Genomic DNA, 23,195 nt, shown 5'->3' on the forward strand with positions numbered 1-23,195 from the left:
CTCAACAACTTCACTCCTAGATATAGACCCCAAAACATTAAACACAGGTGTTCAAACAAACCAAAAAAATTGTCCACAAATATTCATAGCAGCACTATTCACAATGGCCCAAAAGGTAGAACAATTGAAATGTCCATCAAAGGCTAAACAAATAGGGTATGTCCATAAACTGCCATATTGTTTTGCCATATAAAGGAATAAAATGGTGCAGCCACAGCAGAGAACCATATGGGATTTCCTCAAAAACTTACACATGGGGTTAACATGTGACCCAGCAATTGCACTTCACAGTATATATTCAAATTATTTTAACGCAGGAAATGGAAGAGAAATGGGTACATCCATATTCATAGCAGCACTAATCACAAGAGTAAAAGGTGGTAACAACTCAACTGTTCACCAGCGGATGAATGGATAAACTACATGTGGTGTACACACAATGGGACACTACACAGCCTTGACAACTAAGGAATTATGACACATGCTACAACATGGATAAATCTTGAAGTCACTATGCTAAGTGAAATAAGCCAGACACAGAAGGACAAATATTACAGGATTCCCCTTACACAAGGCATCCAGAGAAGCCAAATGCAGAGATAGAAAGAGTGTCCCTGCCAGGGGCTGAGGGGAGTTAGTGTTCACTGGACAGAGTTTCACTTGGGGAAAATGAGTAAGTTCTGGAGATGGATGTACAACAATGTGAATCTAGTTAATACCATAGAAGCGTATGTTTAAATGGTAAACGTTATGTTCTGTATTTTTAATCACAATGAAAAATGTGAATGAATATTAATGATACATGTTGCAACTTGGATGAACATTGAAAACATTCTGAGAAAGAGGCCGCACGGAGGAGGCCACCCAGGTGGTGCTCATCTCGTGTGCTTTGATCCATTGTGATTTTGAAAAAGAGGGGGACTCTCAGTAATAGTTTCAGAAAAAGAAAACTGAATCAGAATGAAAAAAGGATTTCCATAAATTGGGGCAATGGTGAGGCTGAAGTGTGCCTGTGGATGGGATTACAAGGTGAACCATACAATTTCTTCATTTGGGGTTTATGTGCTGGTTCCCTGGGGGAGCATCTCAGTTTTAGGTAAAACCCACTGGAGTATTCTATGTGAGGTGGCAAACGTGAGTACTTATTTTAAGTTTTTTATAGGTTTGAAATTACTATAAAGTAAATTACTTTCCAAAACAACCATGTGAACACCACACCAAAAAAGCAGAGAAGACATCAGATATCCTTACAGAGGCCAACCCTTAACCAGATCCAGTTCACCCAAAGGGCTGATGCTCGTCGCCCTTGCAGGAGTCCACATGTAACTTAGAGGCACTGTGGGAAGGTTAGGAGCCGCTGTGTCTTGGGTGCTGTGGATGACCTGGATGGAGTCCAAACAGGGCGATTTCTGATTTCTAGTTTTCCACATCAAACCATCAAAAAACTATTAGAACTAATGAATCATTTCAGTAAAGCTACAAGGTATAAAGTCAATACACAAAAATCAGTTGCCTTTCCGTACATTAGTAATGAAACAACAGAAATTTTTTTCAAAAAAAGTTTTTTGAGGGAAAGATAATTTGCCTTATTCATTTATTTCTTTTTAGAAGAGATACTGGGTGGGGTTTGAACTCATGACCTCGTGCATGCTAACCATATGCTCTACCACTTGAGCTACACCCTCCCCGCAAGAAAGAAATTTTTTTAAAAATCCCATTTATAATTGACTCCAAAAAAAAAAGAGAGAACCTTTTCTCTTTCTTTCCAAAACTGAAGTCGCTGTTACCTTGCTTTGGCCTCAGTGAATTTTCCAGGTACTCGTCTGCTGTGATAAGTTGCCCATGTGCTTCCAGGTCAAGGTAGAAATCTCTCAGAGTCCACACTAAGTCTGGACAGATGCTCACAAAGTCAGCTGCATCTTCTATCCCATCAAGATCAGGTGAGGATACTGTTCTGAGCAGACCTGACAGCTCCGTCACATAGCTGAGATGCAATCAAGGAAAACTGTTGCAAATAGGGCTGCGTCTAAGCCGCACCTAGCTCCGCGCCTGCCTGTACTTTTATATGCCCTTTGAGTTGTACCAATTCCTCATTTCATCAGCAAACATAAAGAGTCTTTATCCTGTGTTTTTAACGTTTGTAGTGTTTTCATTTTATGTTTGATTCACAAGGACTCATGAACACAGACGGTGAACAGAGGCGTTCTCTCTGGCTTTGGTGCCGTCCTGAACCACAAAAGGATACTGCAAGAGGTCGATATCCCTCTGGTCAATTTTGTTCATGGTATTGTATACAAAGGTGCTACTTAGTAGCAGTGCCAGTACAAATATCTGGGTGTCATTCTTCTTGTCACCCTAGAGGTCAGAACAAATCTCAGTCATGTCTCATGGCATTGCCATATGGACAATTATTAAAAACAGGCCCCTGAGCTACAAGTGCGAAACAAGATAAACAAAAATGGTTGTGAGAAACATGTGAACTTTGAATAGTTCCATCATTAGCATTGATCATTTTATACAAAGCCGTATACTGTTAACTTACCAGTCCCTCTCACAACTGGTTAGGTATTTGTAAAATGGATAGTCAAAGTGTATTAGGCACATGCTTTCTATGCCCAAATGGTCAGCTCCTTGACCCAGCCCCTCCAGACACCTGACCAGAGCTGAGGTAATTCTTTTGTAAATAAATACTTTCAGTCAGGAATTCTATAGTCTATTCTTTCAAGTGAAAAGTTAGCATCTAAGCAGCAGGCTACTGACAGATTAATAGAGTGGAAGAAATAACAAAAAGAAAAAAAAAAAAAACGTATTTCCATAACTCTAAAAATCACCTGCAAAGGTAGATGTGTAACTCTCACATCTTCAATTCGAGGGGAAGAGATTAAAGAAATGATTTTACTCCTTCATGTATTTAACAATTACTTAGAAATTTTCTCCTATGTACTGGGCACTTATTCTAAGCATCTAGCAATAGCCAGCAAAAAAATGTATTAGGAGAAAATAAACTTCAGCAAATTCATCAAAGCTGAAGTTTTATGGAATCACATTATTATCTTTTCTGTCATGACCTATCCAACTCTTGACCTCTTCATTATCTTTCATAAATCTTTCTCTTAAGCAGAATTAGTTCCTGTTTTACCCAAAGAGCCTTAAGTAAACGTGGGTTGCTGGTTTTCTAACCCTTTTGGTATTTTCTGATTAAAACAGCTGAATCCCCTGAAAGATTATACCTCAAGGACTAGACGTGAGGGTGAGGACAATGCAGGTCACGGTGACTTCTTGGAGAAGAAGAGTTTTGCCTGAACCCTGATCCCTTCTACAAGGTGATGCAGCTGAGATATTGCCAAGGACACCTATTGAGACTGCAGACCTTTGGGTATCACCAGTTGGGGAGACATGGATGCCTGAGCTCTTATCTCAATGGCTTTTGGTTGGGGACATCGAGTGGGTTGCTGAGTCCCAACCTCATGATATTCTCAAGGACCAGAATGGAGACCTCGTGACTCTATTGACAAGAGAAGGGAGGAAAGCTGCCCTAATGCTCAGACAATGATTCCTTAGACATTATTTCAGTGAGAAATTGAGCCTTGGATGAAAAGTACGATTTTTATCTCAGGAAAAGTACCCTCATCTAAGTGAAGGACAAGGATGGACTTGAGAGATTTGCATGACTAAGATACTTTCTTTCATATTTAACCCTCACAAATGAACTGTGAGTCAAAAATGAGTGACATCATTCATAAATATTTGTCATAAGAAACTCAAACTAAAAACATGGTGAGTCCACCCTTTCCTTAGGAACAACTTTTTAGCAAGCCTCAATTAGCCTTCATGTCCTTGCAGTCCCATTTTCTAGAAATTGCAGTCTTCATTAATCCTGCCTCCTTTCTATTAGGATCTTAAAAATATACCCTTTGTTTTTAGAGTTCCTTGAAGTATCTGTCATAATGAGCATATATAAAAGTGGGCAACTTTAGGGTCAAAGATTATTTATTCTTTCAAGGAATATTCCTCTGTTACACATTAAGAGCTGGATGGGAAAATTAGAGCTGAGGTTACAATGATAGAGATAAACCAGTCCCTGGTAGAAGGTGTCATCAGGGAGACAGGAGTACATTGACCATTTTAATTTTCAGAATCACATGGTAGGTTCAATGGGAGCACAAAAGAGGACCACCCCACCCAGTTTAGGGGAGTCAGGAAATCCAAGATTTCAAGGAGAAACTAGTTAGGTAAAATAAAGGTAAGGATCTATAACACAGGATGTTTGATGAAGTGAAGGCTGAATATTGTGTACACATACCTAGAATAAAGAGATAACATATCAAGATTTTGCAATAGGAAATAGTTCCTTAGATAAATAACGTACAATGCAAACATTAGTCAAGTGACAGGGAATTCCAAAAACACTGAGAAGCACTGCAGACAGATGGCACATATAACTCCTTAAAACTCTAATTTGTGGTTGGAAAGCAGAAGACACACAAGCAGGCATTTCAGTCATAAAGTATGATTTTTATATGATTTCAGTATCATAAAGTATGATACTTTATACTTTGTTAGTGACTGTAAGGCGGTAGAAATGAGCTCCATAATACAAATAAGATTAGGATATAAATTCTTTTTTTCAGGTATCTGGACCACTCCAACAACCTCCTCTTTGAGCTGGCTGATTTTCTGGGAATACAAAGTTCCCTACCATCACCATCACCATCATCACCATCACAGTTATCATCATCCTTGTTGCTTCTCTTACACTGCTGAACAAGTATGACATAGTTCCTAAAAATTTCAAAAGATACAAAGGTTTATACAAAATAAAGTAGTATTCCTCTCATTCCTGATCTCAGAAACCTAGCTTCCTCTAGAAGCAACCAATTTTCTAGTTGCCCATGCATCACTCCAGAGATTGTCTAAGTGTATACATATATGTATATACGAATTGCATCTCTTTTTGCAGAAATAGCGCACTATTCCTATTGGTCAACATCCTACTTTTCACACATCACAACGTATCTAGTAAATTGTTCTACACTTGATCTTAGCCAAAAGGCCGAGAAGCTCTAGTAAATTGTTCTGCATCGTTACAAATGAAACGCTGTCTCCCAATCTGCTGGATACATAACATTCCATTGTATGAGTATGCTAAAAGTCATGTTGGCAATCCCATACAGATGGCCATGTAAGTAGTTTTCAATCGTTAACATTATAACCAGTGCTGCAGTGGACATCATTTCTGTGAGTGTGTGTGTGTCCTAAAATAGAACCTGTTGGGCCAAAGTTAACATAGGCATTTAGTAAGTATTAGACATGATTTTCAGTAGATATTGTACCATTTGTACTCCCATAAAAGTACATGTTTTCAAAAACACTGAGAACACAGTTTGATGGCTTGTGAAGGGAAACACTGTATCTCATAGTTTTAGTTTCATTCCTCTTACTTTGAGTGACTTGGGTATTTCAGTTTTCTATAAGCTGTCTACTCAACCCATTTCTATTGACTTGAGGCTCTTTATGATACATACGATGATGAGACTGACGCGCTGCCCACTGCACTAAGAAGGCGTTTCTTTATGATACATAACTGGTATAAATTAGCTCTCTTCTGTGATATAAATTGAGGTTATCTTTTTGTTTCCTGAGTTTCTTTATGCTCTGATACCGCAACAAATTTACATTTATTTTTATGTAGTTTTGTCAGTATTTTTATGCCTTTGAGTTGTATGTCACTTAAAAATAAATTCAATGTTCCAAGTTAACATAATAACTATCTTACTTTTATTGTTTTTATGGCATTTTTTTTAATGTTAGATCTAAAGTCAAAGTGGAATTTATTTGTGCAAGGTTTATCAGAGATCTAGTCACCCTTTATTCTATGACTCTCCAGCTGGCTGACAACACTTACTGTACTGTTTATATTTTCTCACTGATTGTAAATAATACTTTTCATATAGACTTAATCAGGTATGTTGTTGGTTCTATTTTTAGACTATGTAGCATTTTCTTTTGCTATGTTTTTATGTTTCTGCCTCAGTGACACGTCCTAATTGCTGTAGTTCTATAAATTTCATTGCACCTCTTCAGATTGTCTTGGCTCTTTAATTTTTTTTGATTAGCTCCACTTCAAATTTGCTATCAGCCTTTTTTTTTTCCAGGTTTTAAAACTTTGTACTTGCATATTAAAAATTGTGTATTCCAATAATTAAAATCATTTGAACAACAAAAAAATGGCAGTCTGATTAAACTGCGTTTTACAGCCTGCAGGGCCTCTTGGATCACCTTACATTTCACTCTAGATTTCACTGTTGACCCACCCAGCTTCCTCCTTCACCAACGTGCAAGTTCTTTTCCTTCCCTGCCTGCCAGACAGGCAGATGGGAGAGGCAGGCGCGGCCTTCGTTGTCAGTAGTTCACCATTTTTGATGAGAAAAGGGGCAGCACAGTCATTTCAACTTGATCCAACCTCTTTGCATTTTACAAAGTTGAACAGCTAAAAGAAGTAAAATAAGAAGGCAATGCTTGTGGAATGTACAGTGTACACTGGCGGTGCACGTCTCATCACGACTCGCTTGCTTGCTTCTCCTGTTCAATCGTCTCTTTGGAAGGCAGTGGATTTTTCTCTTGCATTTCTGTCTTCTTCAATTTCAACTTATCAACTTTCTCAATCTCAGCCATATCGGGTTTGTCAGACATGGTGGCAGAGGAAGCGGAGCAAGGAGCGAGCGAGCTGAGTCCGGTCTACGCAGTGGCACCGCCAAACGCCTGCAATCAGACTTTTTGAAATTTTAACTCAAAACACATAAAATTTACAGGTGAACTAAGAGATATTTGTTTTACACAGGGAATTGGCCCTTCGTTCAAGAACACACTATACATATTCCATTTGTATAATTATTCATGTGTGACTTTCAAGAGCATTTATTAATCATTATAATCTAAGGGGTTTTTTTTTAGGATATTTAAAATTTGACCTCTTTATCTTCTAATCAGTCATTTACATTTCCATTTAAATTAAATATCCAGCCACATTTATTCTATTCATTCTTTGCCATTTGTTGATGACATTTTGTAGATGCTGTTTCAACCTGATATAAAGATGTCAAGGAAAACTAAAGTGCTTAAAACCTTTGAAACAAGCCAGCCAAAGACCAGTTGAAAACTTGTAAACAGTACCAGAAGTTATTGGCAAGAAAAAAAACGGAGACTTTAGTGATCCCATGTATTTTACTGGCTCCTCAAAAGTGACCAGCAAAAAGCCTGTGATATATATTCTTCATCATTGTTTTCTGGGTCTCTGAAGTGCAGTCATTTCAGTATTTTGCTTGCTCTCATTATTATTGTTCATTTTGGCCTAAAAAGGTATATAATGTGTTAGAAAAGATAAACTTTTGAAAATCCCAGTGTTTTTAAACTTAGGTCTTCCATTAACAATTTATAAAATTGTCTGTTTTCCTTTTAAAGAGTTATTTCTTATCAAATCATGAGAAGATATTATTTACATCAGGAATAGGTTGTGGTTTAGGCTTGGAAGGTGAGAGGACGCACAGCACAACCTCGTTCACACTCACCCATCACTAGGGTTTGGCCAGGTGGCTAACCAGGCACAAGGACTTCTGCTATAATAAGACATTCCAGCCACATTCATGCTACTTGGGTGAGAGCCTTCCCTCTGGACAGTACAAATTCTCATACACCTTAGAAATACTATGAACGCCCATGCTTACCTAGAAATCTAATATAAATACTTCCAGATGGGATAAGAGAGAATTCCTGGAGAGGGGCTTCAGGATGGTGGAACAGAAGTATGTAGAGCTCACCCTCTCCCACAGATACATAAAAAAATACATCTACATGTGGAAGAGTTCTCACAGAATACCTACTGAACTTTGGCAGAAGATCTTATACAGAGGAACTACAAGGGAAACCATCCTGAAACCACACAGGATTAAAAAAAGAGAGAAAGGAAATAGGAAAAAGACCTGCTTCCTGGGGAGGCAGGGTGAAAGAGGGAAAGTGCCCTAACCTGGGAAGACCCCTATCCAGGGGAGCGGTAAGCTGGGACAGAATGGGAGCTTCAGAGGCACGGAGGAGAGCACAGGAGCCACTCTGCAGATAGAATAGAGAGAAACCAGGACAAAGGGTATGTGAGGTCCCTAGCCCAAGATGTGGGCCAGCTGGTGCGTGCTGGAGCCCAGGCTTCGGAGGATGGATCCAGGGAAAGAACTAGGGTTGACTGCACAGGGGCATCTTCAGTGGGTGGTGTGTGGTACAGGTTGAGGTGAGGAGCGTGTGCAAAAGAGCCTGGGTCTGCCATAGGAATCTCCACCACTGGTCCACATGAACAGAGGGGTGCAACACTGCCTACAGGGTGTGGCTTGGACTTAGAATCTCCACTGTTAACTCGCTGTCATGAAGGGAGGGAGGAGAGGGACACTGTCATAGCAAATGCCTTCACAGCAGGCCAACAAGGTGTTCCTTGGCAGTAAAGCCCCCATAAAGGGTGATAGTTGACACCACAGAGGGCACTTCTCAGTGGACACCTCCTGCATAGGAATGCTCAGCAACTCCTCTCCTAGCAGATGTGTTCCAGTCCTGCTTACCATGCATAGCAGCTCAGAAGTGGATCTGGGGGCTTAGACTCTAACAGGAGGTCAGACTCAGCCTCCCACATGGCTACAAAAACCAAGAGCAAAGAGGAGGCCCTGCTTAACATTCAATACAGGCTTCGGAAAACACAACACCAACACATCCCCAATCAAGGGGGTAACAGCCAGCACACGTGGAGGAAAGATAAGGTAGCTATTCATACTGGGAGAAAATGTTTGCAAACAATATGACCAGCAATGGCTTAATTTCCATAATATACAAACAGCTCATACAACTCAATAACAAAAAAAACAACAAACAACTCAATACGAAAATGGACAGAAGACCGAAACAAATATTTCTCCAGTGAAAACATACAAATGGCCGATAGGCACATGAAAAAAATGCTCAATATTGCTAATTATCAGAGAAATGTAAATGAAAAATACAATGAGAAAAATACCATATGATATCACTTATATGTGGAATGAAAAAAGAAGGACACAAATGAACTCATTTATAAAACAGAAAGAGACTCACAGGCATAGAAAACAAATCTATGGTTACCAGAGTGGAAAAGGTGTGTGGGGGTGGATAACTTGGAGCTTGGGATTTGCAGATACTACTACATTTAAAATAGACAAACAACAAGGTCCTAATGTATAGCACTAAAAGCTATATTCACTACATTGCAATGGCATATAATGAAAAAGAATATGAAAAAAATTATATGTATATGTATAGAAGAATCACTAAGGTGTACCTCAGAAATTAACACAATATTATAAATCAAGTGTACTTCAATAAAAAAAAGAGAGAGAGGATTTCCCCTGTGCTGTGTGCTGACTCACACAGGTTATCCTTACCAGGAGACAACTGCATCTGGATTAGGAGATGTCAGCCCCTCTTATTTCTAAGTCTTTGTGTATTTGATGCTTTTAGGTCTGTAAGGACCTACCTTAGGGTCTTAGGGTGGTAGTAGCGTTCCTAGTAACTGGCAGTAATTTTGGTCAATTGAACCAATTCCTGCTTATATTAGACACAGCTGGAATAACTACTTGATAATCCTGGAAACCCCATTTAATACCGGCTACCAGAGGTTATCCAGGAATCCATCAAAACAGCAGCACAAGCCCTGAGAAAGTTATTTATATCTTATAAATGCTTGAAAGTACCAAGGTCCTCCTGGATGGTCCAGAAGCTCACTCAACTGCCTGGACACAAATCACTAAAAAATCAAGGCTTCTAGTGAGTTAAAGCATTAAATTATTGGTGCTTCCCCCTGTGACTTTGCTTTAATTTTCATCCATAGCTTCTTGAGGCTCCAGAGCTTTGTTCCACAGTCACTGCCCAGACCCAGACCAGACTTACCTTGAGCATCTTAATCCTCTCATTCATCTCCTTCAAAAGGCTCTCTCTCACTCTTATCTCCTCTGTCATTTTGGCTTTAAATTCCATGAAAGCTCTCGTTAGGTTCTCACATTTTTTCAGCAGCTTTTTAACCTTTTGCTCATGAAGTTTCTTTTCCTTTTCAGATGACTCTCTTTTGGCTTTCTCTTCTGCTCCAGGTAGATTTTAGAGAAAAAAGAAAACAAGAGTCAGCCCTGAGAGCTACAAACCCCATTCCTTAGCTGTCTATGTTTTCAGTTACCAAACTGTCTTGAAAAAGCAGATGGAAATGACTAGGTTTGCCTATGATCACATATCAAGGGAAACTGTTAGAACCTGCTGGGAAAGGCCTTTCCTGACTGGCTGGACCTACAAACACAACTTGCATTTATTTTCAGATTAAGCAGAGTGTGTTCACGGGAAGAGAAGAAGCTCCTTAGTTCTGGAAGTGCCTGCTGTGAGGGTTCTCAGAGGGCACTGCAGGAACTTCCCCATCCCACTGTGAGCTGAACCCTTCCCTGTACCTGCTAAGGTCTTTTCTGCAACACGAAGGAACTCATTTATCTTCATGCAGATTTCTAGTTCCTCTGTTATCTTCCATAAGATCTGGAGACCACAAAAGGGCAAAGATATGTCAGGAATTTCAGAGCTGAACTTGTGCTGAAATAGTCTGAGAAAAAGATCTATTCTGAATAACATTCCCTGGTAGCCTTCTACAAATAAAATTTCCAAGATCCTGCCTGCCTCCCTGTTCCTCCAGCCTTCTTGCCAGTGTTGCTCCTTATCACCCATGCTAGCTTTAGCCAGTCAGAAGAACATGCAGTTTTACAAATATGTAACCTTGGGTGCTTTCAAATTTTTCATATGCTGTTTTTTCTGCTGGTAACATCCCACCCTGGATAATAAGTACAATTTTTTCAAAATTTATATCACACTCCTCTTCCAGGAAGATTTCCTAAACTGCCTGCCCCATGTTAAATCATTTTTCATTTACATTGGTACATTTGTATCAACTGTATATTTTAAATGCATGAAAGTTATGGTGCATAAATTATATCTCAAAAAAACTGTTCATAAACTCTTGGCCACCAGCAAACTGGCGGCCAGTGCCATGCTGTAGCCCAAGGGAGAATCCATCTTGGCATGAGGCAGAGGTGTGTAGAGCTGAGTGCTGTAAGAAGCCAGTTTCTGGCCTCAACATCTTCCTCTCTGAGGAGAGCAGCCAAAATAGTAGAGTAGAAAGAATTTGAGTTCACCTCCTCTCATGAGCACATCAAAATCGCCACTAACTGCAGAACCACCATTGATGAAAAGGACAGGAAACTATCACAAAAGACCTTCAATTAAAGGTATAAAGAAGGAAGACAACAATATGGATAAGAAAGGCAGACTTGCAATAAAATCAAATCCTATACCCCTCAGTGGACAATCCACAAAATAGAGAATGATTATATTGAAGAGCTTCTCCCACATGAGGGAGAGTTCTGAGCCCCATGTCAGGCTCCCCAGCCCAGGTGTCCAGTATCAGGAAGAGGAGCCGCAAGAGCATTTGGTTTTGCAAGTCAGTAGGGCTTAACTGCAGGAGTGCCACAGGAATGGAGGAAATAGAGACCTCACTCTTAAAACACAAATTTTCACATGCACTGGGACCAAGAACAAAAGCCGTAATTTCATAGAAGCCTAGGTCAGACCTACCTGCTCATCTTGGAGGTTCTGCTGGAGAGGTGGGGAGTTGTTTAGACTCACAGTGGAGACATAGAAACCGGTAGAGGATATATCAGGGGGTATTCATTTGCATGAACTCTCCTGGTGGCTAACATCTTGGATCATTAACACCAAGCCTGGCCCCACCCAACAGCCTGTAAGCTCCATGCTGGAACACTTCAGGCCAAACAACACATCCCCACCCATCAGCAAGCAGGCTGCTTAAAGCCTTCTTCACCTCACAGCTGCGTTTAGACTTGCTCCTAGATACAGCCCTACCCACCAGTAGGCAGTCACTGGCCCCTCCCACCAGGAATCCTGCACAAGCAGCTGGACCAACCTCATCCACCAGGAGGCAGATACCAGAAGCAAGAAAACTACAATCCCACTGCCTGTGCAATAATTTTGCAAACACAGACTGAATCATACTCTGGGACCAGATGGCCCCAGGCCCTTGTGTGACAATAGGGGAGTGCACTGCCAAAATGCAGAGGATGTCTCCTACATCGGGCCACTTCTCCAAGGTCAAGAAGTGTAACTAACCTACCACATATATAAAAACAGAAATAGAAATTTAAACAAAAATGAGGCAACAGAGGAATATGTTCTTGACAAAAAAAAAAAAAAAGATAAAACCCCAGAAGAACTAAGTGATGTGAAGATAAGCAATCTACCTGAGAATGAGTTCAGAGTAATAATCATAGAGATAATCAAAGAACTTGAGAGCAGAATGGATGCACAGGGCAAGAAGTGAGCAGCTCTTAACAAAGAGTTGGAAAATATAAAGTACAGCCAAACAGAGTTAAAGAATACAATAACTGAAATGAAAAATACCGGAGAAGAAATCAATAAAAGACTAAATGAGGCAGAATGGATCAGTGAGCTGGAAGACAGAGTAGTGGAAATCAATACTGCAGAGCAGAAAAAAGAATGAAAAAAAAGAGGACAGTTTAAGAGACCTTTGGGACAACAATATTCACATTACAGGGGTCCCAGAAGGAGAAGAGAGAGCGAAAAGGCCTGAGAAAGTGTTTGAAGAGATAATAGCTGAGAACTTCCCTAAGTTGGGAAAGGAAACAGTCATCCAAGATCAGAAAGCACAGAGGGTCCCATAAATCTAAAAGGAACACATCAAGATACATTGTAATTAAAAAGACAAAAATTAAAAATAAAAAGTGAATATTAAAAGCAAAAAGGGAAAAACAGCAAATAACATACAAGAGAACTCCCATAAGACTATCAGCTGATTTTTCAGCAGAAATTCTGCAGGCCAGAAGACAATGGCACAATACATTTAAAGTGATGAAAGGGGAAAACCTACAACCAAGGCTTTCATTCAGATTTGATGGACAAGTCAAAAGCTTTACAGACAATCAAAAGCTATAAGAATTCAGCACCACCAAACCAACTTTACAACAAATGCTAAAGGAAATTCTCTAGGCAGAAAAGAAAAGACTAAAACTAGAAACAAGAAAATTACAAAGTGGAAAAGCTCATCAGTAAAGCAAATACAGTAAAGGTAGGAAGTCACCCACGCATGAACTATTAGAAAGATTAAAAGATGAAAGTAATAAAATCACCTATATGCAGAATAAGTAGTTAAGGGATGTACAAAACAAGTAGATGTAAAATAGGACATCAAAAGCAGTAATCATGAGCGGAGGAGAGCACAAATGCAAGGTAGTTAACGTGCCCTCAAGGGGCTTCAAGAGGGCAGAAAAGAAGGATGTGGATCTCACCTTCTCCCACAATTACAACAAAAATAGATCTACATATGGAACAATTTTCACAGAATATCTGCTGAACTCTAGCAGAAGATCTTATTTAAGTAAAGCTTCAAGAAAAATCTCTATGTAACTGGATAGGACAAAAAAAGAAAAAGAGAAGAATCAGAACAGGGCTTGTGTCCTGGGGAAGGGGCAGTGAAAGAGGAAAAGTTCCCTCACACCGGGAAGCCCCTTCACCAGTGGAGTGATCAGTTTGGACAGAAAGTGAGCTTCAGTGCTCAGAGAAGAGTGCAAGAACCACTCTGCAGCAGGCAGAATGGAGTGAAACCTGCACAGAGCATACGTAGTACTTAACCTGAGATGCGAGCCTGCTGCTGCATGCCAGGACTGGGTGCTGAATCTCGGGCTTCAGAGGACCCAGGGAGAGGACAGAGGTTGACTGTGCAGAGACAGTGTGAAGGGGCTGGAGTGTGGTATGGGCTGAAACTGAGAGTGTGTGCAAAGGAGCCTGGGTCTGCCATTAAAAGCTCCATTGTTGGTGTTCACAAAGTGAGGGGCAGACCCCACCATAGCTGCTTCCTTTTTGGCATCATCACAGGGCATGGCCCTGCCATAAACACCCCACTGTTAACACAGGTTTGCAAAAGAAAAGGAAGGACTCTGCAATAGTGGTCTCCAACTCAGCTTGCTCTGGAAAGGGTGCAATTATTGGCAGGTTTCCCCCAAGCAGAGGTGGGGCTGACATCTGTGCCCATTCCTATGGCCACACAACTTCAGAATCAGGGCTGAAATTATGTTGTCTCCCAAGTGTCTTTGGCAGACTTATACCAGTGGAGCCTTCGTAAACTCAGTGTCTGTGAGACACCTGAGCAGAATACTGGTGCACAGCTGGGAGACGTCTGGTGTTAACAGCTGGCAAGTGCACACGGAAGCAGTGTTGAGGTCAGGACTGACCCTGTAAATCCAGGTGAGCAACTATGCATGACTATAGCAGTTCCTGGTGCCTGACTTCAATGGATCAGCCCTGGTGGCTTTGTGAGTACAGCTGAGGGACACTAGAGCACACTGCTTGCATTCACATGGCTGAGGCAGGGCCCAGGGGAGTGCCAGCAACAGCATATACTTTGTCTTGAACCTGCACAACAAATGACAGACATTACAGAGTGCACTTTCTGGTAGACAGTTCTTGTGAAGGAATACTCAGTTGCTCCTCTCCTGTGGAAGCCCTCCGGTCCAGCCTACATCACACTGCAGCTCAGAAATAGATCTGGGGGCTTCCACTCCAACAGGGCTGTGACAACTGCAGAGCAAAGAGGAGGCCCTGCTTAACATCCAGTGCAGGCTCTGGTCACCACAACACCAACCACATGCCCAATCAAAGGGATAACAGCCAGCACAACACATGGAGGAAAGATGTGGCAGCCATTCATACTAAAAAGTGTGCTCACAACAAAAATATTAGATGCACACAGGCTACACAGGGATGTGCTCACATAAATACAGCTCTTCAAGGCCACAGTAAACAACTGCTACTTCTAAATTCATACAGTCAGAGAAATAGAAGCAAAATTAAGAAGCCGCAGAACCACTCCCAATGAAAAGAACAAGAGAAATTCCCTGAATGAACAATGAAACAGACCTCTCCAGTCTACCAGAGCTTGATTTCATAAAAGGGATAATAAAAATACTGAAGGAATTAATAAAGGCTATCAACAGAAATGCTGGTGCCTGTAACAAGGAACTAGAAACTCCAAAGAAGATCTAGTAACATTAGAAAACTCATTTGCCTGATGAAACTGACAAAGGCTTGATCTCCAGAATACATAAGCAGCTCGTACAACTTAATAAGAAAAAAACAAACAACCCAACCCAAAAATGGGCAGAAGACCTAAACAAGCAATTCTCCAAGGAAGACATACGAATGATCAATAGACATATGAAAAAAAAAAATGCTCAATATCACTAATTATCAGAGAAATGCAAATCAAACTACAATGAGGTATCACCTCACACAAGTCAGAATGGCCATCATTCTAAAGTCCACAAATGACAAATGCTGGAGAGGCTGTGGAGAAAAGGGAACCCTCCTGCACTGCTGGTGGGAATGCAGTTTGGTGCAGCCACTATGCAAAACAGGATGGAGATTCCTCAAAAGACTAAGAATAGACTTACTGTATGACCCAGGAATACCGCTCCTGGGCACATATCCAGAAGGAACCTTACTTCAAAAAGACACCTGCATCCCAATGTTCATAGCAGCACTATTTACAATAGCCAAGACATGGAAACAGCCTAAATGTCCATCAACAGATGACTGGATAAAGAAGAGGTGGTATATTTATACAATGGAATACTATTCAGCCATAAAAATTGACAACATAACGCCATTTGCAGCAACATGGATGTCCTGGAGAATGTCATTCTAAGTGAAGTAAGCCAGAAAGAGAAAGAAAAATACATATGAGATCACTCATATGTTGAATCTAAAAAACAAACAAACAAACAAACAAACAAACCAAATGCAAAACAGAAACAGACTCATAGACATAGAATACAAACTTGTGGTTGCCAAGGGGGAGGTGGGTGGGGAGGGATAGACTGGAAGTTCAAAACCTGTAGATACGGACAGGCATATGTAGAATAGAGAAACAAAACTATACTGTACAGCACAGGGAAATATATACAAGATCTTGTGGTAGCTCACAGAGAAAAAAAAATGTGACAATGAATATATGTATGTTCATGTATAACTGAAAAATTGTGCTCTACACTATAATTTGACACAACATTGTAAAATGACTATAACTCAATTAAAAAATGTTAAGAAAAAAAAAAGGAAACTCATTTGCCAATATGAAAGCCAATGTATAGGCAATAAAGAGCAAACTGAATAATGTACAAGAACAAAAAAGTGATCTGGAAGGTAGTATAATGGAAATCACCCAATCAAAACAAGAGCCAGAAAGGCAAATGAAAAAAAATGAAAGTAATATAAGAGACCTATGGGATAATATAAATCATGACAATCTGTGCAAAAGAGGGGTCCTAGAAGGCAAAGAAAAAGAAAAGGGAATCAAAAATATATTTGAAAGAAGTATGGCTGAAAATTTGTCAAACTTGAAGAAGGAAACGAATATCAAGGTACAGGAAGCACAGAATGTCCCAAACGAGATGAATCCAATCAGACCTAAACCAAGACACACTATAGTTAAAACGGCCAAGCTAAAGATAAAGAGTGATTTCTAAAGGCAGCGAAAGAAAAACAGAGTTAGTTACAAGGAAACCCCCGTAAGGCTATCTTGGTTTTTCTACAGAAACGTTGCTTGCCAGAAAAGAGTGGCAAGATATTTTCAAAGTCCTGGAAGAGAAACACTGCAACAAAGGACATTCTCTCCAGCAAGACTATGACTTAGACTAGGAGAGACCACAATATCCTCAGACAAGCAAAAGCTAAAAGAGCACAGCAACACTAACCCTGCCCTAAAGAAACACTGAAACGTCCCCTCTAAACAGAAAACAGGCAAGAATCTATAGACAAGAGTAAATCACTATTGGAAATGTGACAATAACTGCAATGAACAGCAAGAGAATAAACATGAAGATGTCAAAGAGGATGTCAAACCATAAAATATGGGAGAGGGGAAAAAGAAAATATATATTTTTTTCTTTTTTTAGAATGTGTCTGAGCCTATATGATTACAAGTGTAAAGCAAGGTATACTAATGGGTTAACATACTTGAAAAACAGAGTAACCACAAATAAAAAACATACAATAGACACATAAAAACAAACAAAAAAAGAACTGAAGCATAATACAAAAGAAAATTGTATAGAAAAACAAAAAGAGAAAGAAGCAAACAAACAACAAATACAAAATCAACTGGAAAACAATGTTTAAAATGGTAATAAATATATATTACCTTAAATGCCAGTGGACTAAAAGCTCCAATCAAAATACAGAGTGGCAGGTTGGATACAAAAGTAAGAGTCTACAATATACCGCTTAAAAGAGATCCACTTTAGGGTGAAGACACACATAGTTTGAAAATGAGGGGATGGAAAAAGTTATTTCACGCAAATAGGAATAACAAGAAAGATGGGGTAGCAATATTCATATCAAATAAGACAGACTTTAAGAAAAAGGCCATAAAAAAGATTTTTAAAAAGACACTATATAATGATAAAGGGATCAACACAAGAAAAGTCTATTATATTCGTCAACATATATTAACCCAATATAGGAGCACCTAAATACATGAAACAAACACTAACAGACATAAAAGGAGAAATTGATGAGAATACAGTAATAGTCGGAGACGTTAAACGCTCACAAACATCAAGGGACATATCTTCCAGACAAAGAATCAACAAGGCAACAGAAATCCTAAGTAACACAATAAAACAGTTAGACTTAATTGATATTCTCAGGACATTACACCCCCCCCCAAAACACAACGTATCTTCTTTTCAAGTGCTTATGAAACAACCTCTAGGATGTTGTTAAACAAATTATAGTGCTTATGTTGTGCAAAGCATCATTCTAAACACAAATATTGACTCATTTATGTCAATACCCTTGCAAAAAGCTATCATTACCATCTCCAAACAATCTATTTATAAGTGGTGGAGCTGAGATTCTTACCTAGGCTGTCTGATTCCAGAGTCCTTGACCTGAGCCACAATGTTACGCTGCCGTTCACACGTTGTCAGTGCTGCATGTTCTCATCAATACAGAGAGGAGAGATAATGATTAAAATCCAGAGATGAAAGAACTGATTAATACCTGGCAATGATGCCTCAGGTCCAGGGCCCTCTGTTGCAATGGATGCTGGAATATCCTGTTTCTCTCCATTTGTCTGACTTGTTCCTGAAGGATTCTCTGCCTCTGCTCCATCATTTGCTGGTACTGCCTTAGAACTGCCACCCACATTCTTTGTTCTTCAGCCTTCAGAACCTCTGCTTTTACATGTGCCTCTAAGAAAAAGGTAAATGACAAACATCTCTAGGATTAAAGTACCCTTCCTTCTGCCCCCACTCTTGTTTGCTATTGCTGCTACTGCATAGACAACATTCCCTGGGGTCATTTTCCTCTCCAGGTAATCATATTCTAGCTGACAGTACATGCCCTATTCAGATACAGACTGAGGACCTAAGAGTGGCACATCTTTGCCAGTCTTGCTCTAGTTTAATGATCCCATGTGAACCAAGCCACATTAATTAAAAATGTGTAGGATTTCTGTCTTGCATCTTTTCCCATTTTCTTCTCACCTTCCATCTCCTTTTCTCTTTCTATAAGAGCCAGGTCTGTCTGCAAAATGCGATCCCTCACAGACTCCTTGGACTGTAGATATTTCTGCAGAGCTTCCTCAGCCTAGGAACCACAACAGATGCAGTTAGAGGTAGGAAATACTTAGAAATGTTGTAGACCTCTTTATTTCTTTTTCTTCCTAGCACCCTTTCCTCCCTGCAAGTGCTCAGCCTATATTTAGTGAAACTGTCAATGAAGCCTCTTCTGTTGAGAGGTGGGCACATGCTCTGGGCTGGCCTATCAGAGCATCCAAGGCCACTAGACGCAAAAGATTTGGGTACAGACAGAAACATACTGCAACTTGGGTGTTTTAAAGACTGATATGGATACTGGAAAGATGCTTTCTCTCTCCTGAGACCGAGGCCACAAAGGACTAGTTAAGCTGGGAGCTGTTGGTGTCATCTTTGCTGCCGTGCAGGGTGAGCCTGCCTGAGAATGAAGCCAATGGTGAGGAAAACAGAACAGAAAGCTGCAGGTGGGATTGGAAAGAAAGAAGGAAAGGGGGGAACTGATTGCATTATTACATGGCATAGACTGCTTATATTAAGCCCTTGACATACCTACACTTACAACTAAATTTAAGCGCTTTGCTTTTAGCTTATGTGAGCCAGTGAATTATTTTCTTAAGTCAGTTCAGTTATTGGGATTCTGTCCTGTATAACTGAAAAAGTCCCTTTGTTGCAGCAAATGTTGATGGTTGCAGTAAGAGTCTGGCAATTATGGTGATAGCATTTAGTTCTTTCTGTCTGTGATCATAGATCTTTGAAAGAAGACCCCCAACAGTTTAATTACTTACTTAAGTTAATTATACAATAAATTAATTAATACATGAAACTGGGGATACCTGTATTCCTTTCCTGGGCTCCTGATAGTACTTTGCCTTCAGCTCTTCTGTCTTCTGAACGTAGAGACGATGCCCCCCTGCTGTTAAATAAATCCCCCGCTTCACATCTCCTTCCAGAGGATGAAAAATATCCTGAAGTAAAGCTGAGCAACGGTCCAGGGATGCCTCTGAGTTCCGTTTATGGAAGTCATCCTGTCTGGCTTCTAGCAGGGTCTTCAAAGGGACAAAGGCCCATGGAAAGGGTGTTAGCAACACTTCAGTTCTTCTAGAAGTGACTCACAAAAGGAATATCTCTATCTTTCTGGAAGTTTTAGAGGACTACAAGCAATAATATATCCTCCCTAGCAAACCTAGAAGTTTCAAGGATGATACACTATAGAAAAATGACCTGACTTCTGTTTGAAGTATCCCGAAATATCTTTCTTTTCCATTTCTGCTTTGGGTATAATCTTCACACTGCAGATCTCTAACTTCATGCCCTAATTTTAAATGCAACCTACAGTTTTACAATCATCCTAGTTTCAGTATTATACTAGGCCTGGGATTCCCAATGAGGAGGTAGAATGGAATGACTGGTCAGAATGATGAGTGTGTGCTATTAAACCTGGGGACATAATCTTTTAGTAGATCCATTTGGCAAATCTGTATACTTGATTAATAAAAATGGAAAGGTAATATATTATGAATATAATATTTTAAGGAATAAGATTACTTAAAAAAATTAGTCCATGATTGTAACATGGTAAGTTAAGTTGTTTGTGTGTGAAAGTTTCAGAATCTATAGGGTCCGGAGTGGTTACAGGTTTATTTATTTGTTTTCAGAAAGATAGTGATATCTTGGCCACATAGTGATAGTCATTATCTTCTAGTCTAGTAAGAATTGTTTTTCTTAGTTAAGTCCTCATTTTGCCTTTCATAGCAATGCTTTGCCTTTTATTGCCCCTAAGCTCCATGAACTAGAGCCAAAAAGACAATTACTTCCAGTTTTTTCTGGAAACCTTGGTCCACATCCTTGAAAGAGTTCTTCATGAAGACTTCAATGGCCTCTCTCTCACTGGCCCTGTGCAGGTCCTGCAGCTCCTGGAGGGTTTCTGTGGGAAGCTGCACCTTCTGGAACATCTGCTGGTCATAGTGGGCAATGGCCTTTTGCACTGCAGCTAAGTTCTTAATCTCTGCTAAGGCCAGGACTGCATCCTCCATGCAGGGCAGATCACCACTGCTGATGGCATTGACGTAGGTCAACACCAGGCTCTCTAGACCTTTATAGGAGGAAGAGATGCTTGAATTATTTGCAGAGTCAAAGGACATGCTTTGAAGTGAGTAATTCTGAGAATGCTAATTTAACATATTCAACATTTCTGCACAGTATTCAAGTGGTCCAAATAAATTCCTTTGAGAAATTATGTGACCAAGAAGATATATCTTTCATTTTTTGAGAAAAGAAAGTCTTCAAAGGGGAAAGTTCAAGATCTATGTGAGCATGCACATTTCATCATTTTCTCATAGAGAATGAGCAAATGTTTATATAAAGTTATGTGTATTCCTCTGATTAGAATACTATGACCTTTTGCCTTTGACTCTTCCCTTTCTTTCTCTCTACTGCGGGTTTCTGTTCCCTTCAGAGTTCCCTTTTCTCTTCCACTTCAACATGTAAAGCTGGTATGAGTGTTACCCTCATCAGAAAAAACACAAAGTAGGCAAATTAGACCAGATCACCGTACTCTTTGTTGCAACGTTCCTGTTTGTCTTCATTGTCCTTTGTACACTTTCGTTCCCTCTAGAGCGCAGCAATAATTTATAGAGTTCTGAAACATACAGTATTTAGGAACAACTGAATCAAGAAGTCTGTCTAGACTTCTTTAAGGTTTCTAGGCACACTTGGCATCTATTTGCTTAATGTTTGTATCAGGTACATTCCATTTCTACAGAAAATGTTTGTGTCTTCTTCTTCTTCCTCTCAAAGGCTGTGACACACAGTAAGTATCCACCATTTTGGTGTACGAAATGCTGCCAACTGCCATGTGGGTCAGTCAGGTTCAACACTGGACCACTTACAGGTAGAACTTTTTAAACTTGACCTTTTCTTCCGATTACATTCCTATTTTATCTTACTTTGGAGGCACTGCTAAAAAGCACTAGAAATACTTTTGTGACTGACTGAAATTTAATCAATATAACACATATGATTTTCTTGGAAGTAGCTAACAATGCATTTCCAGCATTGACAGTGGAAGGGGAAAGTTACAACAGTGCTCCCATTCTCTATTTTGAGTTAAAAGAAAATCCTTAAAAAGGTACTCACGAGATCCATTAACCTTAATGCCTCCCAAAAGAGTTTTAGCATTAGAATGGCTGAAGATGTAGGAACAGAAATCTGCCACTTGTTGTACAAATTCAGGATCCAGGTCGTCATCACGCAGTGTCTCAAGCTGGGCAAGCTTCTTTCGAAGAGTGGGTAAATAAAAAATAAAGCATTTCTTCACTGTAAAGAATTTCTGTATACACAGACGGGGCAAATTAAAATTTTGAAGACCTTGATCCGTGCCTGAGGAAGGAAAAAGAGCATTTATTTATATAAGAGTAATATTCATTTTAGTGCATTTCCCACAAATAAATGTGCCTTCTACCAGATCTTATTTGTTTCACTGTATCTTTACAAACCCTAAGCAAAAAGTTAAAATGGGGATCAATCAGGAAATCAAAATGGAAAATGGAAAAGTAATTTGCTTCAAGAAGAGGTGGGCACACAATTTAATACTGAATCTATTAGTTCACTTTAAGTTAATAGTATTAATTATTTATTTGGTAGTTTAGTCTGTTTTAGTCAATATAGGAAATTATAAATTTAACCAGAAACACACAGGAGGTAAATCTTGTGTTACTTTTCTCTCTCTTTCCAAAACTGAAGTCGCTGTTACCTTGCTTTGGCCTCAGTGAATTTTCCAGGTACTCGTCTGCTGTGATAAGTTGCCCATGTGCTTCCAGGTCAAGGTAGAAATCTCTCAGAGTCCACACTAAGTCTGGACAGATGCTCACAAAGTCAGCTGCATCTTCTATCCCATCAAGATCAGGTGAGGATACTGTTCTGAGCAGACCTGACAGCTCCGTCACATAGCTGAGATGCAATCAAGGAAAACTGTTGCAAATAGGGCTGCGTCTAAGCCGCACCTAGCTCCGCGCCTGCCTGTACTTTTATATGCCCTTTGAGTTGTACCAATTCCTCATTTCATCAGCAAACATAAAGAGTCTTTATCCTGTGTTTTTAACATTTGTAGTGTTTTCATTTTATGTTTGATTCACAAGGACTCATGAACACAGACGGTGAACAGAGGCGTTCTCTCTGGCTTTGGTGCCGTCCTGAACCACAAAAGGATACTGCAAGAGGTCGATATCCCTCTGGTCAATTTTGTTCATGGTATTGTATACAAAGGTGCTACTTAGTAGCAGTGCCAGTACAAATATCTGGGTGTCATTCTTCTTGTCACCCTAGAGGTCAGAACAAATCTCAGTCATGTCTCATGGCATTGCCATATGGACAATTATTAAAAACGGGCCCCTGAGCTACAAGTGCGAAACAAGATAAACAAAAATGGTTGTGAGAAACATGTGAACTTTGAATAGTTCCATCATTAGCATT

At 39.8% G+C, this 23,195-nt stretch overlaps 1 protein-coding gene across 9 annotated transcripts in view; it reads right to left on the reverse strand.

The window, feature by feature from the left end:
* LOC105085616 (guanylate-binding protein 5) overlaps window positions 1-23,195 on the reverse strand; it is a 47,648-nt gene that overhangs the window by 19,503 nt on the left and 4,950 nt on the right. For 5 of the 9 annotated variants that reach the window (XM_064488656.1, XM_064488655.1, XM_064488658.1 and 2 more), the window contains 12 exons: window positions 22,935-23,044; window positions 22,477-22,673; window positions 21,861-22,103; window positions 21,280-21,363; window positions 20,537-20,817; window positions 19,559-19,771; window positions 18,675-18,777; window positions 18,190-18,380; window positions 10,500-10,581; window positions 9,958-10,145; window positions 2,246-2,355; window positions 1,788-1,984 (listed from right to left, as the gene is read on the reverse strand). In XM_064488656.1, the coding sequence (XP_064344726.1) occupies window positions 1,788-1,984; window positions 2,246-2,355; window positions 9,958-10,145; window positions 10,500-10,581; window positions 18,190-18,380; window positions 18,675-18,777; window positions 19,559-19,771; window positions 20,537-20,817; window positions 21,280-21,363; window positions 21,861-22,103; window positions 22,477-22,673; window positions 22,935-23,044 (1,999 nt within the window). Of the gene's footprint in view, window positions 1-1,251; window positions 1,383-1,787; window positions 1,985-2,245; window positions 2,356-3,972; window positions 6,774-7,205; window positions 7,352-9,957; window positions 10,146-10,499; window positions 10,582-18,189; window positions 18,381-18,674; window positions 18,778-19,558; window positions 19,772-20,536; window positions 20,818-21,279; window positions 21,364-21,860; window positions 22,104-22,476; window positions 22,674-22,934; window positions 23,045-23,195 lie in introns of those variants that run through there. The other 4 variants (XM_064488660.1, XM_064488659.1, XM_064488662.1 and 1 more) reach the window with 4 other exon arrangements.

This window comes from Camelus dromedarius, chromosome 9 (genome assembly GCF_036321535.1).
Source record: "Camelus dromedarius isolate mCamDro1 chromosome 9, mCamDro1.pat, whole genome shotgun sequence".
In the NCBI taxonomy this organism is placed as follows: Eukaryota; Metazoa; Chordata; class Mammalia; order Artiodactyla; family Camelidae; genus Camelus; species Camelus dromedarius.